Genomic DNA, 16,754 nt, shown 5'->3' with positions numbered 1-16,754 from the left:
TAAACTATACGGACCGATCCACAAGGGTGACTTCATATACATTATAGCAGGGGGTCAACAACGTTTTTCATGAGTGACACTTTACAATTGATCCTACAATTTCTAAAGATTTGCGTGACTGTAATTATTTCCACATTATTTTATGATACTCAACTGAGCCCCAAAAAAAGTTTAACTGCCCACAAACTGAATATTTCAAGCTGGCTACTGGACAGAAACTTTGTCCATTCAACCACAGGCCACGGAGCACCACTATGCATTGCCTTCCTGTATGGAGGCGCTGTCCAATCAGCGGTGTGGGTTCAGGTGAAGGTTAAATATTGCATTGTTTCTGTTCATTTCTGAGTGATGTTCTATCGATTCCCTGCGTCATTTCATGTTTTCATGTATCTGAGTTATTTACCTTCAAGCAGGCAGAAATATGTCCGGTATGACGAAGCACCGTGATAAAGTCTCACCACACCGGAAGTTAATGGGAATATGACTTTTAGATCACGAAAATGTTATTCATACACGTCAGATTTCAATACTGGATGATTTAACTCGGGAGGTCTTCTCTCGAATGAGCCATTGATATTCCTGCCTTGAGAAACTGGTCATTTAACAGAGGGTCTTACAGGTGTCTCCTATTTGTCTGCCTCTTTAGTCCAGGATGCATTGCGTGGTGCCTTTGCCAGATACATTATAGAAAGGAGATAGGAATCTAATTTAATGGAACAATATATAACGCCCTTCCCAGCAGACTGTCGACCAATCACGTTCAGGTTGTCATGCTGCGTCACGCGGTTGTTAAGATAATCGTCACGCAATTCCTTCTCATAGTCAGTATACTTTATGTCGAGAAATGTGCCTGTTTTCTTCGAAAGTACGTTATGCCACGATTCCAAAGCTATAAGATACTACCAATAGCAAGTTAATTACCTCACATCTCAGAAAAGACTAGATTTTAACAAGGCTAATCTGAAAACAAGACTCCCTAAAATGTATCAGCATATCGATTGCGCCACCAGGGCTGGCAAAACCTTGGATCATTGTTATTCTAACTTCCGCGACGCATATAAGGCCCTGCCCCACCCCCCTTTCGGAAAAGCTGACCACAACTCCATTTTGCTGATCCCTGCCTACAGACAGAAACTAAAACAAGAAGCTCCCACGCTGAGGTCTGTCCAACGCTGGTCCGACCAAGCTGATTCCACACTCCAAGACTGCTTCCATCACGTGGACTGGGACATGTTTCGCATTGCGTCAGACAACAACATTGACGAATACGCTGATTCGGTGTGCGAGTTCATTAGAACGTGCGTTGAAGATGTCATTCCCATAGCAATGATTAAAACATTCCCTAACCAGAAACCGTGGATTGATGGCAGCATTCGCGTGAAACTGAAAGCGCGAACCATTGCTTTTAATCAGGGCAAGGTGACTGGTAATATGACCGAATACAAACAGTGCAGCTATTCCCTCCGTAAGGCTATCAAACAAGCTAAGCGTCAGTATAGAGACAAAGGAGAATCTCAATTCAACGGCTCAGACACAAGAGGTATGTGGCAGGGTCTACAGTCAATCACGGACTACAAGAAGAAATCCAGCCCAGTCACGGACCAGGATGTCTTGCTCCCAGGCAGACTAAATAACTTTTGCACGCTTTGAGGACAATACAGTGCCACTGACACGGCCTACAATGGAAACATGCGGTCTCTCCTTCACTGCAGCCGAGGTGAGTAAAACATTTAAACGTGTTAACCCTCGCAAGGCTGCAGGCCCAGACGGCATCTCCAGCCGCGCCCTCAGAGCATGGGCAGACAAGCTGGCTGGTGTGTTTACGGACATATTCAATCAATCCCTATACCAGTCTGCTGTTCCCACATGCTTCAAGAGGGCCACCATTGTTCCTGTTCCCAAGAAAGCTAAGGTAACTGAGCTAAACGACTACCGCCTCGAAGCACTCACTTCCGTCATCATGAAGTGCTTTGAGAGACTAGTCAAGGACCATATCACCTCCACCCTACCTGACACCCTAGACCCACTCCAATTTGCTTACCGCCCAAATAGGTCCACAGACGACGCAATCTCAACCACACTGCACACTACCCTAACCCATCTGGACAAGAGGAATACCTATGTGAGAATGCTGTTCATCGACTACAGCTCGGCATTTAACACCATAGTACCCTCCAAGCTCGTCATCAAGCTCGAGACCCTGGGTCTCGACCCCGCCCTGTGCAACTGGGTACTGGACTTCCTGACAGGCTGCCCCCAGGTGGTGAGGGTAGGCAACAACTTCTCCACCCCGCTGATCCTCAAAACTGGGGCCCCACAAGGGTGCGTTCTGAGCCCTCTCCTGTACTCCCTGTTCACCCACGACTGCGCGGCCACGCACGCCTCCAACTCAATCATCAAGTTTGCGGACGACACAACAGTGGTAGGCTTGATTACCAACAACGACGAGACGGCCTACAGGGAGGAGGTGAGGGCCCTCGGAGTGTGGTGTCAGGAAAATAACCTCACACTCAACGTCAACAAAACTAAGGAGATGATTGTGGACTTCAGGAAACAGCAGAGGGAACACCCCCCTATCCACATCGATGGAACAGTAGTGGAGAGGGTAGTAAGTCTTAAGTTCCTCGGCATACACATCACAGACAAACTGAATTGGTCCACTCACACAGACAGCATCTTGAAGAAGGCGCAGCAGCGCCTCTTCAACCTCAGGAGGCTGAAGAAATTCGGCTTGTCACCAAAAGCACTCACAAACTTCTACAGATGCACAATCGAGAGCATCCTGGCGGGCTGTATCACCGCCTGGTACGGCAACTGCTCTGCCCACAACCGTAAGGCTCTCCAGAGGGTAGTGAGGCCTGCACAACGTATCACCGGGGGCAAACTACCTGCCCTCCGGGACATCTACACCACCCGATGTTACAGGAAGGCAATAAAGATCATCAAGGACAACACCCACCCGAGCCACTGCCTGTTCACCCCGCTATCATCCAGAAGGCGAGGTGCGTACAGGTGCATCAAAGCTGGGACCAAGACACTGAAAAACAGCTTCTATCTCAAGGCCATCAGACTGTTAAACAGCAACCACTAACATTGAGTGGCTGCTGCCAACACACTGACTCAACTCCAGCCACTTTAATAATGGGAATTGATGGGAAAGGATGTAAAATATATCACTAGCCACTTTAAACAATGCTACCTAATATAATGTTTACATACCCTACATTATTCATCTCATATGTATACGTATATACTGTACTCTATCATCTACTGCATCCTTATGTAATACATGTATCACTAGCCACTTTAACTATGCCACTTTGTTTACATACTCATCTCATATGTATATACTGTACTCGATACCATCTACTGTATCTTGCCTATGCTGCTCTGCACCATCACTCATTAATATCTTTATGTATATATTCTTTATCCCCTTACACTGTGTATAAGAAATTAGTTTTGGAATTGTTAGGTAGATTACTTGTTGGTTATTACTGCATTGTCAGAACTGAAAGCACAAGCATTTTGCTACACTCGCATTAACATCTGCTAACCATGTGCATGTGACAAATAAAATTTGATTTGATTTGATGTTGTACTTCTCATTGACTAAATTTGTGTTAATGTTGTTAGAGTTGCGTAAATTCGAATCTGGTATCAGGATAAATATAACAATGAGTCACCGATTTTATACTATGTATTTTTTATTAGCTAAGTAATAAATGGCAAATGCAACTTTCGTATATATACGGGCTCACTGTAATACCACGCAGGGCAGAACAGAGAACTGACAAGATGTATGTAAACGGTATTCTTTATACTGTGATAGACAGTTCCAACCCGTCTGTTGGCCTATCACAGTAGAGACTGGGCGTGGTTTAAACTTGCTCAGCCTATTGCAGGCGCGCAGGCGGGTCCCCGCCTCTTGGCACTTCTGTTGATAGATGTAACTGTTGCTGTGAAGAACATCCAGGTTCTCATACCGTTATCTCGCACCTGCCTCCTGTTATCTAACAAAAGACCGCTTGTTCTCGCAACACCCCGCTCTGAATGTGCCCCCCTCCCAACTCATTGAACAGTTCCTGTCTTCGTGCTTCTCTGTATTTTTCCATCATGAGAAAGTCCCATGGCCCTGATACTTGTAACAATGTTTCAAGTCAGCTATGTTGCATAACACATTCATACATCCACACAAGCCCACAGCAGATAATATTCAATCATATATATGGTAATGGCTATAATGTAAAACACAGGATCCTACAATGCTGGGTTTTTGAGCTCGCGCCCAGCAGACTCCATTCACTCCGTGAAGGAGAGCGATCTCTGTCCCAGAGTCGCCCAGAATGCACTGCGTGGGCCAATGACGTAGCATCGTCAACGTTTCCCATCTCCTCAAAAGTATATCTGCCGTTGTGATTTAAACTCCACTCTGGGAGACACATCGATCTGCAGGTTGAATATGGTGAGATTGTAGACTCCTAAATTGATAGTGCAGGTTGTTTAGGCGATTTAACAGCTAGTTAGCTACTTCACATGCTGATATTGTCTTTGGTATTATTTTGTGGAGATACATTTAGCTCTAGCCAGCCAGCCAGCCCACACAGAGAGCATTGCATTGTGGATGTTGTAGTCAGCATTGCATTGTGGATGTTGTAGTCATTTTTGGCCGATACCAATACCCAATGAGCTTGCAACAGAAATTTCCACAACGATGTTCCATCTTGTTACATCTCTTATTAATTAGTGAAGACACTGAGTTTTTGCTGTTCTCCAAAAACTTTTGAGTTTATCATTAGCTTCAACTGGTGGAGGGACTCTACACACCCCATTTAGCCATAGCCTAGGTTTGTCTGTATTTCTACACATCCCATTTAGCCATACCCTAGGTTTATCTGTATTTCTACACACCCCATTTAGCCATACCCTAGGTTTATCTGTATTTCTACACATCCCATTTAGCCATACCCTAGGTTTATCTGTATTTCTACACATCCCATTTAGCCATACCCTAGGTTTATCTGTATTTCTACACACCCCATTTAGCCTTACCCTAGGTTTATCTGTATTTCTACACATCCCATTTAGCCATACCCTAGGTTTATCTGTATTTCTACACACCCCATTTAGCCATACCCTAGGTTTATCTGTATTTCTACACACCCCATTTAGCCATACCCTAGGTTTATCTGTATTTCTACACACCCCATTTAGCCATACCCTAGGTTTATCTGTATTTCTACACACCCCATTTAGCCATACCCTAGGTTTATCTGTATTTCTACACACCCCATTTAGCCATACCCTAGGTTTATCTGTATTTCTACACCCATCTGTATTTCCCATTTAGCCTTACCCTAGGTTTAGCTGTATTTCTACACACCCCATTTAGCCATACCCTAGGTTTATCTGTATTTCTACACACCCCATTTAGCCATAACCTAGGTTTATCTGTATTTCTACACATCCCATTTAGCCATACCCTAGGTTTAGCTGTATTTAGCCTTACCCTAGGTTTATCTGTATTTCTACACACCCCATTTAGCCATACCCTAGGTTTATCTGTATTTCTACACACCCCATTTAGCCATACCCTAGGTTTATCTGTATTTCTACACACCCCATTTAGCCATACCCTAGGTTTATCTGCCATACCCTAGGTTTATCTGTATTTCTACACACCCCATTTAGCCATACCCTAGGTTTATCTGTATTTCTACACACCCCATTTAGCCATACCCTAGGTTTATCTGTATTTCTACACACCCCATTTAGCCATACCCTAGGTTTATCTGTATTTCCACACACCCCATTTAGCCTTACCCTAGGTTTAGCTGTATTTCTACACACCCCATTTAGCCATACCCTAGGTTTATCTGTATTTATACATATCCCATTTAGCCATACCCTAGGCTTATCAGTATTTCTACAGCCCCAAACTACTTCCTAACGCTTCGAACACACCGACTGCATCACAGCTGCATAACATTTTACACAAGGTCTGGCTTTCCAAGACATTCTGTTCATCTGCAAGCAGACCTGATGATTGTAGATGGAGGGAGAACCTGTTATTTAAAATGGAAGAATATAACTTCCTGTAGCCTATATAATATAACAATGACAACAATCCCTTCATATATACTGTAGTTGAAGGTTATTTTAGTGTCGTAAAAAGTGTTCATTAAAACAAATCAGGATGTTTGGTGGATGGATTCATTGTAGATGTTCTGCTGTGTATCGAGGTGTTTATATGAAAGTGGTAGATTTGTAAGTCTTTACCAGAGAAAGTTCTGGATTACTTGTCTTTGGGTGACCTCAGGCTTTGACAATTCAGCTACTTTGTTCACAGTCCTACTGTAATGGTCTGGGTAGCTGGTGCAGAGGAGTCAGGACAGTAGAGATGAGTAACACATGTAACTTACTCAAATATTCCAATAACGTGTCGTAAATAACGAGCCCACAGTAACAGACCAAACATACATAAAACAATCCCGCACAAAAACCATGGGGAAAACAGAGGGTTAAATAATGAACATGTCATTTGGAATTGGAACCAAGCTTGTAAAACAAAGACAAAACAAATGGAAAATGAAAAGTGGATCGGCGATGGCTAGAAGGCCAATGACGTTGACCGCCGAACGCTGCCCCAACAAGGAGTGGGACCGACTTCTGTGGAAGTTGTAACAGTAACCCCCCTTGACGCGCAGGGCGATCTGGATGGAGACGGTGGAACTCCCACAGCAATGAAGGGTCCGACACCGGCACCCGGCATCTCTCTTCCGGACCGTACCCCTCCCACTCCACGAGGTACTGAAGGCCTTTCGCCCGATGCCTCGAGTCCATTATGGCTCAAACAGCATACGCCGGGGCCCCCTCGATGTCCAGAGGGGGTGGAGGAACCACCTGCACCTCAGACTCATGGAGTGGACCAGCCACCACCGGCCTGAGGAGAGACACATGGAACGAGGGGTTAATATGATATTCGAGGGGAAGCTGTAACCTGAAGCAAACCTCGTTCAGTCTCCCCAGGACTTTGAATGGCCCCACAAACCGCGGGCCCAGCTTCTGGCAGGGCAGGCGGAGGGGCAGGTTTCGGGTCGAGAGCCAGACCAGGGCCTCACTGCGGTGGCGGAGGTGAAAACCAGAGGTAAGGCTGACCGAGACCCCAGACGTTCCATAAACGCCCTCCAGACCCTTGACGTGAACTGGTGACCTCGATCAGACACTAAAACCTCTGGCACCCCATAGTGCCGGAAGACGTGTGTAAACAGGGCCTCCTCAGTCTGTAGGGCCGTTTGGAGACTGGGAAAAGGAAGGAGACGGCAGGACTTTTTAGAGAACTGATCCACAACGACCAGGATCGTGAGGGAGGAAGATCCTTGAGGAAATCCACAGACAGGTGCGACCACGGACATTGTGGAATGGGTAAGGGCTGTAACGTCCCTCTGGGCAGGTGGGGGGAAGTGGGCTCTGTACGTAACGCCGCTCGATGTCCGCATCCAGCTCCGACACTACCGGTGCCACCAGGCAAGAGGCCGGAATTTCGGGAGTGATCTATGGACCGCTCCTCTGTGTAATACATCCGGGACAGTGTGTCCGCCTTAGCGTTCTGGGAACCTGGTCTGTAGGACAGTGTGTCTGCCTTAGCGTTCTGGGAACCTGGTCTGTAGGACAGTGCGTCTGCCTTATGGTTTTGGGAACCTGGTCTGTAGGACAGTGCGTCTGCCTTATGGTTCTGGGAACCTGGTCTGTAGGACAGTGCGTCTGCCTTATCGTTCTGGGAACCTGGTCTGTAGGACAGGGTGTCTGCCTTAGCATTCTGGGAACCTGGTCTGTAGGACGGTGAAAACAAAACGGGTACAAAAAACATGGCCCACCTTGCCTGGCGAGGGTTCAGTCTCCACCTTGCCTGGCGAGGGTTCAGTCTCCTCGCTGCCCGGATGTACTCCAGATTGCGGTGGTCAGTTCAGATGAGAATAGGGTGTTTTTATTTTTATTTTTTTATTTTACCTTTATTTAACCAGGCAAGTCAGTTAAGAACAAATTCTTATTTTCAATGACGGCCTGGGAACAGTGGGTTAACTGCCTGTTCAGGGGCAGAACGACAGATTTGTACCTTGTCAGCTCAGGGGTTTGAACTCGCAATCTTCCGGTTACTAGTCCAATGCTCTAACCATTAGGCTACCCTGCCGTTTAGCCCCCTCAAGCCAAAGTCTCCATGCCTTCAGAGCCTTGACAACAGCCAACAGCTCCCGATCCCCCACATCATAGTTTCGCTCCGCCGGGCTGAGCTTCTTCGAAAAGAAAGCACAGGGGCGGAGCTTTAGTGGCGTATCCGAGCGCTGAGAGAGCACGGCTCCTATCCCAGATCCGGATGAGCCAGCACGGGAGCCGAGGTAAACAGAGCCCTCAGGTGACCAAAAGCCCTGTCCGCCTCAGCCGTCCACTGCAGTCGCAACGGTCCCCCCTTCAGCAGTGAGGTAATGGGAGTCGCTACCTGACCAAAGCCCTGGATAAACCTCCGGTAGTAGTTGGCTACCTGACCAAAGCCCTGGATAAACCTCCGGTAGTAGTTGGCTACCTGACCAAAGCCCTGGATAAACCTCCGGTAGTAGTTGGCTACCTGACCAAAGCCCTGGATAAACCTCCGGTAGTAGTTGGCTACCTGACCAAAGCCCTGGATAAACCTCCGGTAGTAGTTGGCTACCTGACCAAAGTCCTGGATAAACCTCCGGTAGTAGTTGGCTACCTGACCAAAGCCCTGGATAAACCTCCGGTAGTAGTTGGCTACCTGACCAAAGCCCTGCACCTCCTTTACTGTGGTGGAACCTACGCACGGTAGTACCTTCCATCTCCACCCCTGAAGCTGAAACCTGTAGTAGCTGCACCTCCATCTCCACCCCTGAAGCTGGGAGTCGGCTCCATCTCCATCCCTGGCTCAAATGCGGTCACTCTCCATCTCCACCCCTGAAGCTGAAATGCAGTCACTCTCCATCTCCACCCCTGAAGCTGAAATGCAGTCACTCTCCATCTCCATCCCTGAAGCTGAAATGCAGTCACTCTCCATCTCCACCCCTGAAGCTGAAATGCAGTCACTCTCCATCTCCATCCCTGAAGCTGGAATGCAGCCACTCTCCATCTCCACCCCTGAAGCTGAAATGCAGTCACTCTCCATCTCCATCCCTGAAGCTGAAATGCGGTACCCTAGGAAGGAGACAGACTGTTGGAAGAACAGACATTTCTCAGCCTTGACGTACAGGTCAGGCTGCAACAGTCGACCAAGTACCTTGAGCATCAGGGACACACACTTGGCACGTGTAGCGGAGTATATCAGAATGTGGTCGATATATACACTACTACACCCTGCCCCTGCAGGTCCCGGAAAATCTGGAAGACATCAACATCTGGAAGGTCTGGAAGACATCAACCCGTACGGCATGACAAGGTACTCATAGTGCCCTGAGGGGGTACTAAATGTCTTCCACTCGTCCCCCTCCCGGATATGCACCAGGTTGTAAACGCTCCTGAGATCCAATTTTGTGAAGAAGCCCTGTGCATTGACTCTATCGCACTGGATATGAGAGGCAGCAGGTAGCAGTACCTCACAGTGATTTGGTTGATACCTCGATAGTCAATGCACGGGCGCAGACCGCCATCCTTCTTCACCGCCAGAACAAGGACAGGGACCGACTTCGGTGGAAGTCGTGACACCTACAACTGTCACCTTTTGTAGCAACTGATTTACTTCACTAAAGGCACATCTCAATATGTGGTCCAGGTGTCTTCGTGTTCCTATAGAAACCTCTGTCCAAACACAGCATTAAATAGCATCTAATCGGAATAGTGTACAGAGCTATGTTATTACAGCTATTTTAATGTAATGTGTTTTTTAGTGTTTATTCCTTGTCATTAAAAAAAATCACTGTTGCCTATTAGATCAATATTAGTATGAACACATCTGATTGGACTAGATCCATGTTGAGGTGAGACACGTCTGATTGGATTGGATCCATGTTGAGGTGAGACACGTCTGATTGGACTAGATCCATGTTGAGGTGAGACACGTCTGATTGGACTAGATCCATGTTGAGGTGAGACACGTCTGATTGGACTAGATCCATGTTGAGGTGAGACACGTCTGATTGGACTAGATCCATGGTGAGGTGAGACACGTCTGATTGGACTAGATCCATGTTGAGGTGAGACACGTCTGATTGGACTAGATCCATGTTGAGGTGAGACACGTCTGATTGGACGAGATCCATGTTGAGGTGAGACATGTCTGATTGGACTAGATCCATGTTGAAGTGAGGCCATTCCATGTCTTTATTGGTTTGTATGAGAAGGCAGTTTGGGAGAAGGTGGTGGACCGTTTGAGGATTCTACAGTTCCCCTGGTAGAGGTTCTTGGAAAACTGATATTTAAGTCTGAGGTTGATGAAAACAAATTTGGTGCTGCAATGTTGTGTGTTATCTTGAATACCAGGCATATGTTGGAGAACAGAATGAAATGGATAGGAGAGGGGAGGGGAAGGGAGGAGAGGAGAAGCGACGGGGAGTAGAAAAGGAGAAGAGAGGGGGAGAAGAGGAGGGGAGAGGTGGAGAAGAGAAGGGATAGGAGGAGAGGAGAGGGGGAGAAAAGCAGAGGTGGGAGGGGAGGGGAAGAAGAGGGGAGGTGAAGAAGAGGAGAAGGGAGGGAGGAGAAGAGAGGGGAGAAGGGAGGAGAAGAGGAGAGGGGGAGAAGATCAGAGGTGGGAGGGGAGGGAGAGGTGTGGAAGAAGAGGAGAGGGGAGGAGAGGAGACAGGGAGAAGGGGGAGAAGAGGAGAAGAGAGGGGGAGAAGAGGAGAAGAGAGGGAGGGAGAAGAGGCTGGAGAAGAGGGGAGGAGAGAAGACGAGAGGAGAGGGGAGGTGAGAAGACGAGAAGAGAGGGGAGGGGAGAAGACGAGAGAGGGAGAAGAGAAGAGGATAAGGGGGAGAGGAGGTGAAGAGAGGTGGAGAAGAGAAGGGGAGAAGAGGAGAAGAGAGGGGAGAAGAGAGGGGAGGAGAGGAGGAGAGAGGAGAAGGTGAGAAGAGGAGAGGGGGAGGAGAAGAGAGGTGGGAGAAGAGGAGAGGGGGAGAAGAGGAGGGGGGAGAAAAGGAGAAGAGAGGGGGAGAAGAGGAGAAGAGAGGGGAGAAGAGGAGAGGGGGAGAAGAGGAGAAGAGAGGGGAGAAAAGGAGAAGAGAGGGGAGAAGAGGAGAAGAGAGGGGAGAAAAGGAGAAGAAAAGGGGGAGAAGAGGAGAATAGAGACTGGGAGATGAAGAGAGGAGAAGAGGAATGGGGGAGGGGAGGGGAGAGAAGAGAGGGTGAGAAGAGGATAGGGGGAGAAGAGGAGAAGAGAGGGTCAGAAGAGGAGAAGAGAGGGAAGGAGAAGAGGCCGGAGAAGAGGAGAGGGGAGGAGAAGAGAGGGGGGGAAGAGAGGAGAGGGGAGAAGAGAAGAGGTGAGAAGAGAAGGAGAGAGGAGAGGAGAAGCAGAGCAAAAGAGAGGGAGAGAAGGGTGGAGATGAGGAGAGGGGAGATGAGGAGAAGAGAGGGAGAGAGGAGGAGAAGAGAGGGGAGAAGAGAGGGGAGAAGGAGAGGGGGACAAGAGTAGATGGGGAGGGGAGGAGAAGAGAGGGGAGAAGAGAGGGGAGAAGAGGAGAAGAGGGGAGAAGAGGAGAAGAGAGGGGAGAAGAGGAGAAGAGAGGGGAGAAGAGGAGAAGAGAGGGGAGAAGAGGAGAAGAGAGGGGAGAGGAGGAGAAGAGAGGGGAGAAGAGGAGAAGAGAGGGGAGAGGAGGAGAAGAGAGTGGAGAAGAGGAGAGGAGAGGAGAAGAAAGTGGGAGCAGGGAGGAGAAATGGAGAGGGGGAGAAGAGCAGAGGGGGAGAAGAGGAGAAGAGAGGAGAAGCGAGGGGGAGAGGAGGAGAGGGGGGAGATGATGAGAGTGCGGGAAGAGAAGGAGAGGGGGAGAAGAGGAGAAGAGAGGTGGAGAAGAGGAGAGGGGTGATGAGGGGGAAGATAGGGGCAGAAGAGTAGATGATAGGCAGAAAAGGAGAAGAGATGGGGAGAAGAGGAGAAGAGGAGAGGGGGAGGAGAGGAGAAAGGGAGAAGGGGCAGAAGAGAGACTGGGAGAAAAGGAGAGAGAGGGGGAGAAGAGGAGAGGAGGGAGGGGAAGAAGGCGAGAGGGGGAGAAGAGGAGAAGAGAGACTGGGAGAAAAGGAGAGGAGAGGGGGAGAATAGGGGAGGGGTTGGAGAAGAGAGACTTTTAAATGAGTAGAGAATAGAGGGTCAGGAGAGGAGAGGGGTAGAAGAGGAGAGGAGAGGGGGAGAAAAGGGGGGTGAAGAGGAGAATAGATACTGGGAGACGAAGAGAGGAGAAGAGGAAAGGGGGAGGGGAGGGGAGGAGGAGAGAGGGGGAGAAGAGGAGAAGAGAGGGTCAGAAGTGGAGAAGAGAGGGAGGGAGAAGAGGCTGGAGAAGAGGAGAGGGGAGGAGAAGAGAGGGGGAGAAGAGGAGAGGGGGAGAAGAGGAGAGGGGGAGAAGAGGAGAGGGGGAGAAGAGGAGAGGGGGAGAAGAGGAGAGGGGGAGAAGAGGAAAAGAGAGGGTCAGAAGAGGAGAAGAGGCTGGAGAAGATGAGAGATGAGAGAGGTGAGAAGATGAGAGGATAAGAGGATAAGGGGGAGAAGACAAGAGAGCTGGAGGAGAAGAGAAGAGGAGAATAAGGGGAGGAGAGGAGATGGGGAGAGGAGAAGGTGAAGAGGAGAGCTGGAGAGAAGAGAGGTGGGAGAAAGTAGAGGAGAGGGGGAGGAGAAGAGAGGGGGAGATAAGGCGATTGGGGAGGAGAGAGGGGAGGAGGAGAGAAGGAGAGGGGAGGGGGGAGAAGAGGAAGGGGGGGAGAAGAGGTGAGCGGAGAAAAGGAGAAGAGAGGGGGAGGAGAAGAGAAGAGAGGGGAGAAAAGGAGAAGAGAGGGGGAGAAGATCAGAGGTGGGAGGGGAGGGGAAGAAGAGGGGAGGGGAAGAAGAGGAGAAGGGAGGGAGGAGAGGGGGAAAGAGGAGAAGAGGGGAGGGGAGGAAGAGGAGAAGAGAGTGGGAGTAGGGAGGAGAAATGGAGAGGGGGAGAAGAGCAGACTGGAGGGGTAGAATTGGGGAGAAGAGGAGAAAAGAGGAGGAGAGAAGAGGAGGGAAGAGAGGATAAGAGAGGGAGAGAAGATGGAGAGAGGGGGGAGAAGATTAGAAGAGAGGGGGAGAAGAGGAGAAGGGGAGAAGAGAGGTGGTGAAGAGGAGGAGGGGGAGAAGATGAAGAGAGAGAGGGGAGGTGAAGAAGAGGAGAGTTGGAGAAGAGAAGAGGAGGGGAAGAAGAGGAGAAGAGAGGGGGAGGAGAAGAGAGGGGGGATAAGGTGAGTGGGGAGGAGAGAGAAGAGGAGGAGAAAATGAGAGGGGAGGGGAGGGGAGAAGAGGAGAAGAGAGGGGGAGAAGAGGAGAGGGGAGAGGAGGAGAGGAGAGGGGGAGAAAAGTAGAGGTGGGAGGGGAGGGGAGGGGAAGAAGTGGAGAAGGGAGGGAGGAGAAGAAAGGGGGAACAGGGAGGAGAAGAGGAGAGGGGGAGGGGAGGGGAAGAGGAGGAGAAAGAAGAGGAGAGGCGGAGAAGAGGAAAAGAGAGGAGAGAAGAGGGGGGAAGAGCAGAGGGGTGAGACGAGGAGAGGGAGGAGTAGAATTGGGAAGAAGAGTAGAAGAGAGGAGGAGAAGAGTAGAGGGGGGAGTTAAGGAGAAGAGAGGGAGAGATGGGGAGAAGATGAAGAGAGAGGGGGAGAAGTGGGAGAAGAGGAGAGCGGGGAGAAGAGTAGAGGGGGGAGAAGGGGGAGAAGAGGAGAGGGAGAGGGGAGGTGAAGAAGAGGAGAGTTGGAGAAGAGGAGAGGGGAGAAGAGGAGAAGAGGAGAAGAGAGTGGGAGCAGGGAGGAGAAATGGAGAGGGGGAGAAGAGCAGAGGGGTGAGAAGAGGGGAGGGGGAAGAAGGGGGAAGAAGAGGGGGTGGGTGAAGAGGAGAGGGGAGGAGAGGAGAAGAGAGGGGTTGATGGGGAGAATATTAGAGGAGAGGGGAGAGTGGTAGAGGTCGGAGGAGAGGGGAGGAGAAGGGGGAGAAGGGGAGAAGAGGAGGAGAGGGGGAGAAGAAGAGAAGAGAGGGGAGAAGAGTAGAGGTGGGAGGAGAGGGGAGGAGAGGAGAAGAGGAGATGAGAGGGGGAGTTAATTAACTCAATTCTACTGACAATGTTTGTCTATGGAGATTGCATGGCTGAGTGCTTGATTTTATACATCTGTCAGGAAGGGGTGTGGCTGAAATAGAATCCACGAATTTGAAGGGGTGTCCACATACTTTTGTATATATAGTGTATGTCCACATGGGTGTTGTTGCACCATACCAACGATAAGCCTGTCTTCCCCATCACATCATGAAAGGTCATGTTGATGTTCATTTAACCTCTGTCTCTCTCTTCCTCTGACTCCTCTCTTTCTCCTCTGTCTCTCTCTTTCTCCTCAGATCTCCAGGCTCAAAGCGTCAGTCCACCAGGTAGGTAGAGTATAAATCTACAGTGATTATAGCAGTTCAATATTAGTAAACTTTATTATACCACATGGAGAAATTCATGTGTCCATACAAACCATTCTAAACCCCAATAACAAGTAGTGTTTTATGGAACTACTAATACTTGTCAACCACAAAGCATTACTGCTGTTAGAATAACAGAATCACTGTCATCATCTGTCCTCACCACTGTGTTTTCCTCTCTGCTGTTTACAGATAAATACTCAGTCAGACTGGTGAATGGGACCACTTCCTGTTCTGGGACAGTGGAAGTCTTCTACAGAGGAGAGTGGTTGGGTGTATGTTCTGGGTTGTGGAGCATGATGAGAGATGTTAAGGTTGTGTGTAGAGAGCTGGACTGTGGGAATCCTGTATCTGTATCTAGAGGACTTAGGTTAGACGATGGAAGAAGACTATTCAGACTATATAATAATTGCTATGGAGATGAGTCTTCTATTAGACAGTGTGTCTTCAGACCTGGTGTCTGTAATGGTGGATATTATCGTCATGTGACCTGTTCAGGTAAGAGACTGGTCATATTGAGAGATTTATTTATACATTATACAATATTACCATGTATCATGTTTTATGTTTTAATTTAATTTAAATAGAGGGAGAGATGTCAGATGTATTTAAACATTATATTTGTGTTTGTCATATTGGTTTATGGGAGATGTTCATGGGCAGATCATTGTAGTTCAGATGGTACTGAAGTGAAGCTGCCTGATGGATGTCCAGCTGTTTATTTTCTATAAAGTGAAGTGAACTTATTCCTGTCTCCTGCCTGCATTATTCCCAACCCGATCCTGAGTGACTAAGAACCCATTTCTACCTCTTACAGTATCAAACATAGCAAACTACAATCTTTTATCTAACATATTTGTGTTTAGTCCTCGACAGTGTCATCAACAAAACTGATTGAATGTTCAACCAACTCTTTTTCTCCAGACTCTGTGCGTCTTGTGGATGGAGCTGGTCTCTGCTCTGGGAGAGTGGAGGTGAAGTCCAATCAGTCCTGGGCCTCAGTGTGTGAAGCTGACTTTGACCAGCAGGATGCAGAGGTAGTCTGTAGGGATCTTGGCTGTGGGGCTCCTGCAGCTCTACAGGGGGGGCTCTATGGAGAAGGTGAGGGTCAGACCTGGGATAAAGAGTTCCAGTGTAAAGGTAATGAGTCCCTTCTCCTGGACTGTGACACCTCAGGCAGAGAGAACAACACCTGCCCACCTGGTAATGCTGTTGGACTCACCTGCTCAGGTAAGAAACAGTTTGTCACTCAGTTAACATTGTTTCTCACCTGGAGTGAAGAAGATGAGAGACAATATAGGTGTGCTTTAGTGAGAAAATAGTAAGATTACTGTCTCTCTCTTTTCTTTTCTCAGAGCCTGATGATGTGAGGCTGGTGGGAGGAGGCAGTCGCTGTGCTGGTGGAGTGGAGTGGTACGACCAGGGAGAGTGGAGGACTGTGGGAGCTGGCTGGAACCAGAGGGATGTAGCTGCAGTAGTGTGTAGACAGCTGGGTTGTGGCTCCAATGTTTCAGGACTACCTGGAAACACCACTAGAGGGTTTGGAGTTTACTGTTCTGGGTCTGAGTCTTCACTGAGGGAGTGTAGAAGAACATATGATCTCCGTCCTGGACTCACAGTGATCTGCTCAGGTAATAACAAGATACACTATATGGCCAAAAGTATGTGGACTAAAAGTGGATTCAGCTATTTCAGCCACACCTGTTGCTGACAGGTTTATAAAATTGAGCACACAGCCATGCAATCTCCATAGACAAACATTGATAGTAAATGTCCTTTCTGAAGATCTCAGTGACTTTCAACGTGGCCTTGGAGCAACAACGGCTCAGCCGTGAAGTGGTAGACAACACAGAGCAGAACGGACCACCGAGTGTTGAAATGTGTAGAGTTTAGAATAATAAACTCACTGCTGAGTTCCACATACTTTAGTCCATGTATTATATCTCCTTCCTGGACTCACAGTGATCTGCTCAGGAAATATCAACATATTATAATTATATTCAACTCATTTCCTTCATTCATACAACTTCCTCTGCACCTCTCATGATGACTGTTTAGCTTGTCAGTCTGCTTTACTAAATAGATCACTCAGTCAAGTAGGAATCAAATACAACTTAAATATCCCAGAATGCTTTTGTATTT

At 48.4% G+C, this 16,754-nt stretch overlaps 1 protein-coding gene across 1 annotated transcript; it reads left to right on the top strand.

Moving 5' to 3' along the window:
* Positions 1–1,650: 1,650 nt before the first annotated feature.
* On the top strand, positions 1,651–16,077 carry LOC135534356 (scavenger receptor cysteine-rich type 1 protein M130-like; the record flags this gene model as incomplete). The annotated part of the gene is made up of 5 exons (XM_064961379.1): positions 1,651–1,717; positions 14,544–14,573; positions 14,805–15,110; positions 15,537–15,842; positions 15,968–16,077. Coding segments are annotated over exons 1-5 (780 nt in total), but the record flags the coding sequence as incomplete, so codon positions are not given.
* Between the last annotated feature and the right edge of the window lie 677 nt (positions 16,078–16,754).

The sequence above is a fragment of the Oncorhynchus masou genome, unplaced genomic scaffold (assembly GCF_036934945.1).
Source record: "Oncorhynchus masou masou isolate Uvic2021 unplaced genomic scaffold, UVic_Omas_1.1 unplaced_scaffold_3282, whole genome shotgun sequence".
In the NCBI taxonomy this organism is placed as follows: domain Eukaryota; kingdom Metazoa; phylum Chordata; class Actinopteri; order Salmoniformes; family Salmonidae; genus Oncorhynchus; species Oncorhynchus masou.
Note: the sequence above shows the minus strand (reverse complement) of the source record. Positions and strands in the feature narration are given on the sequence as shown.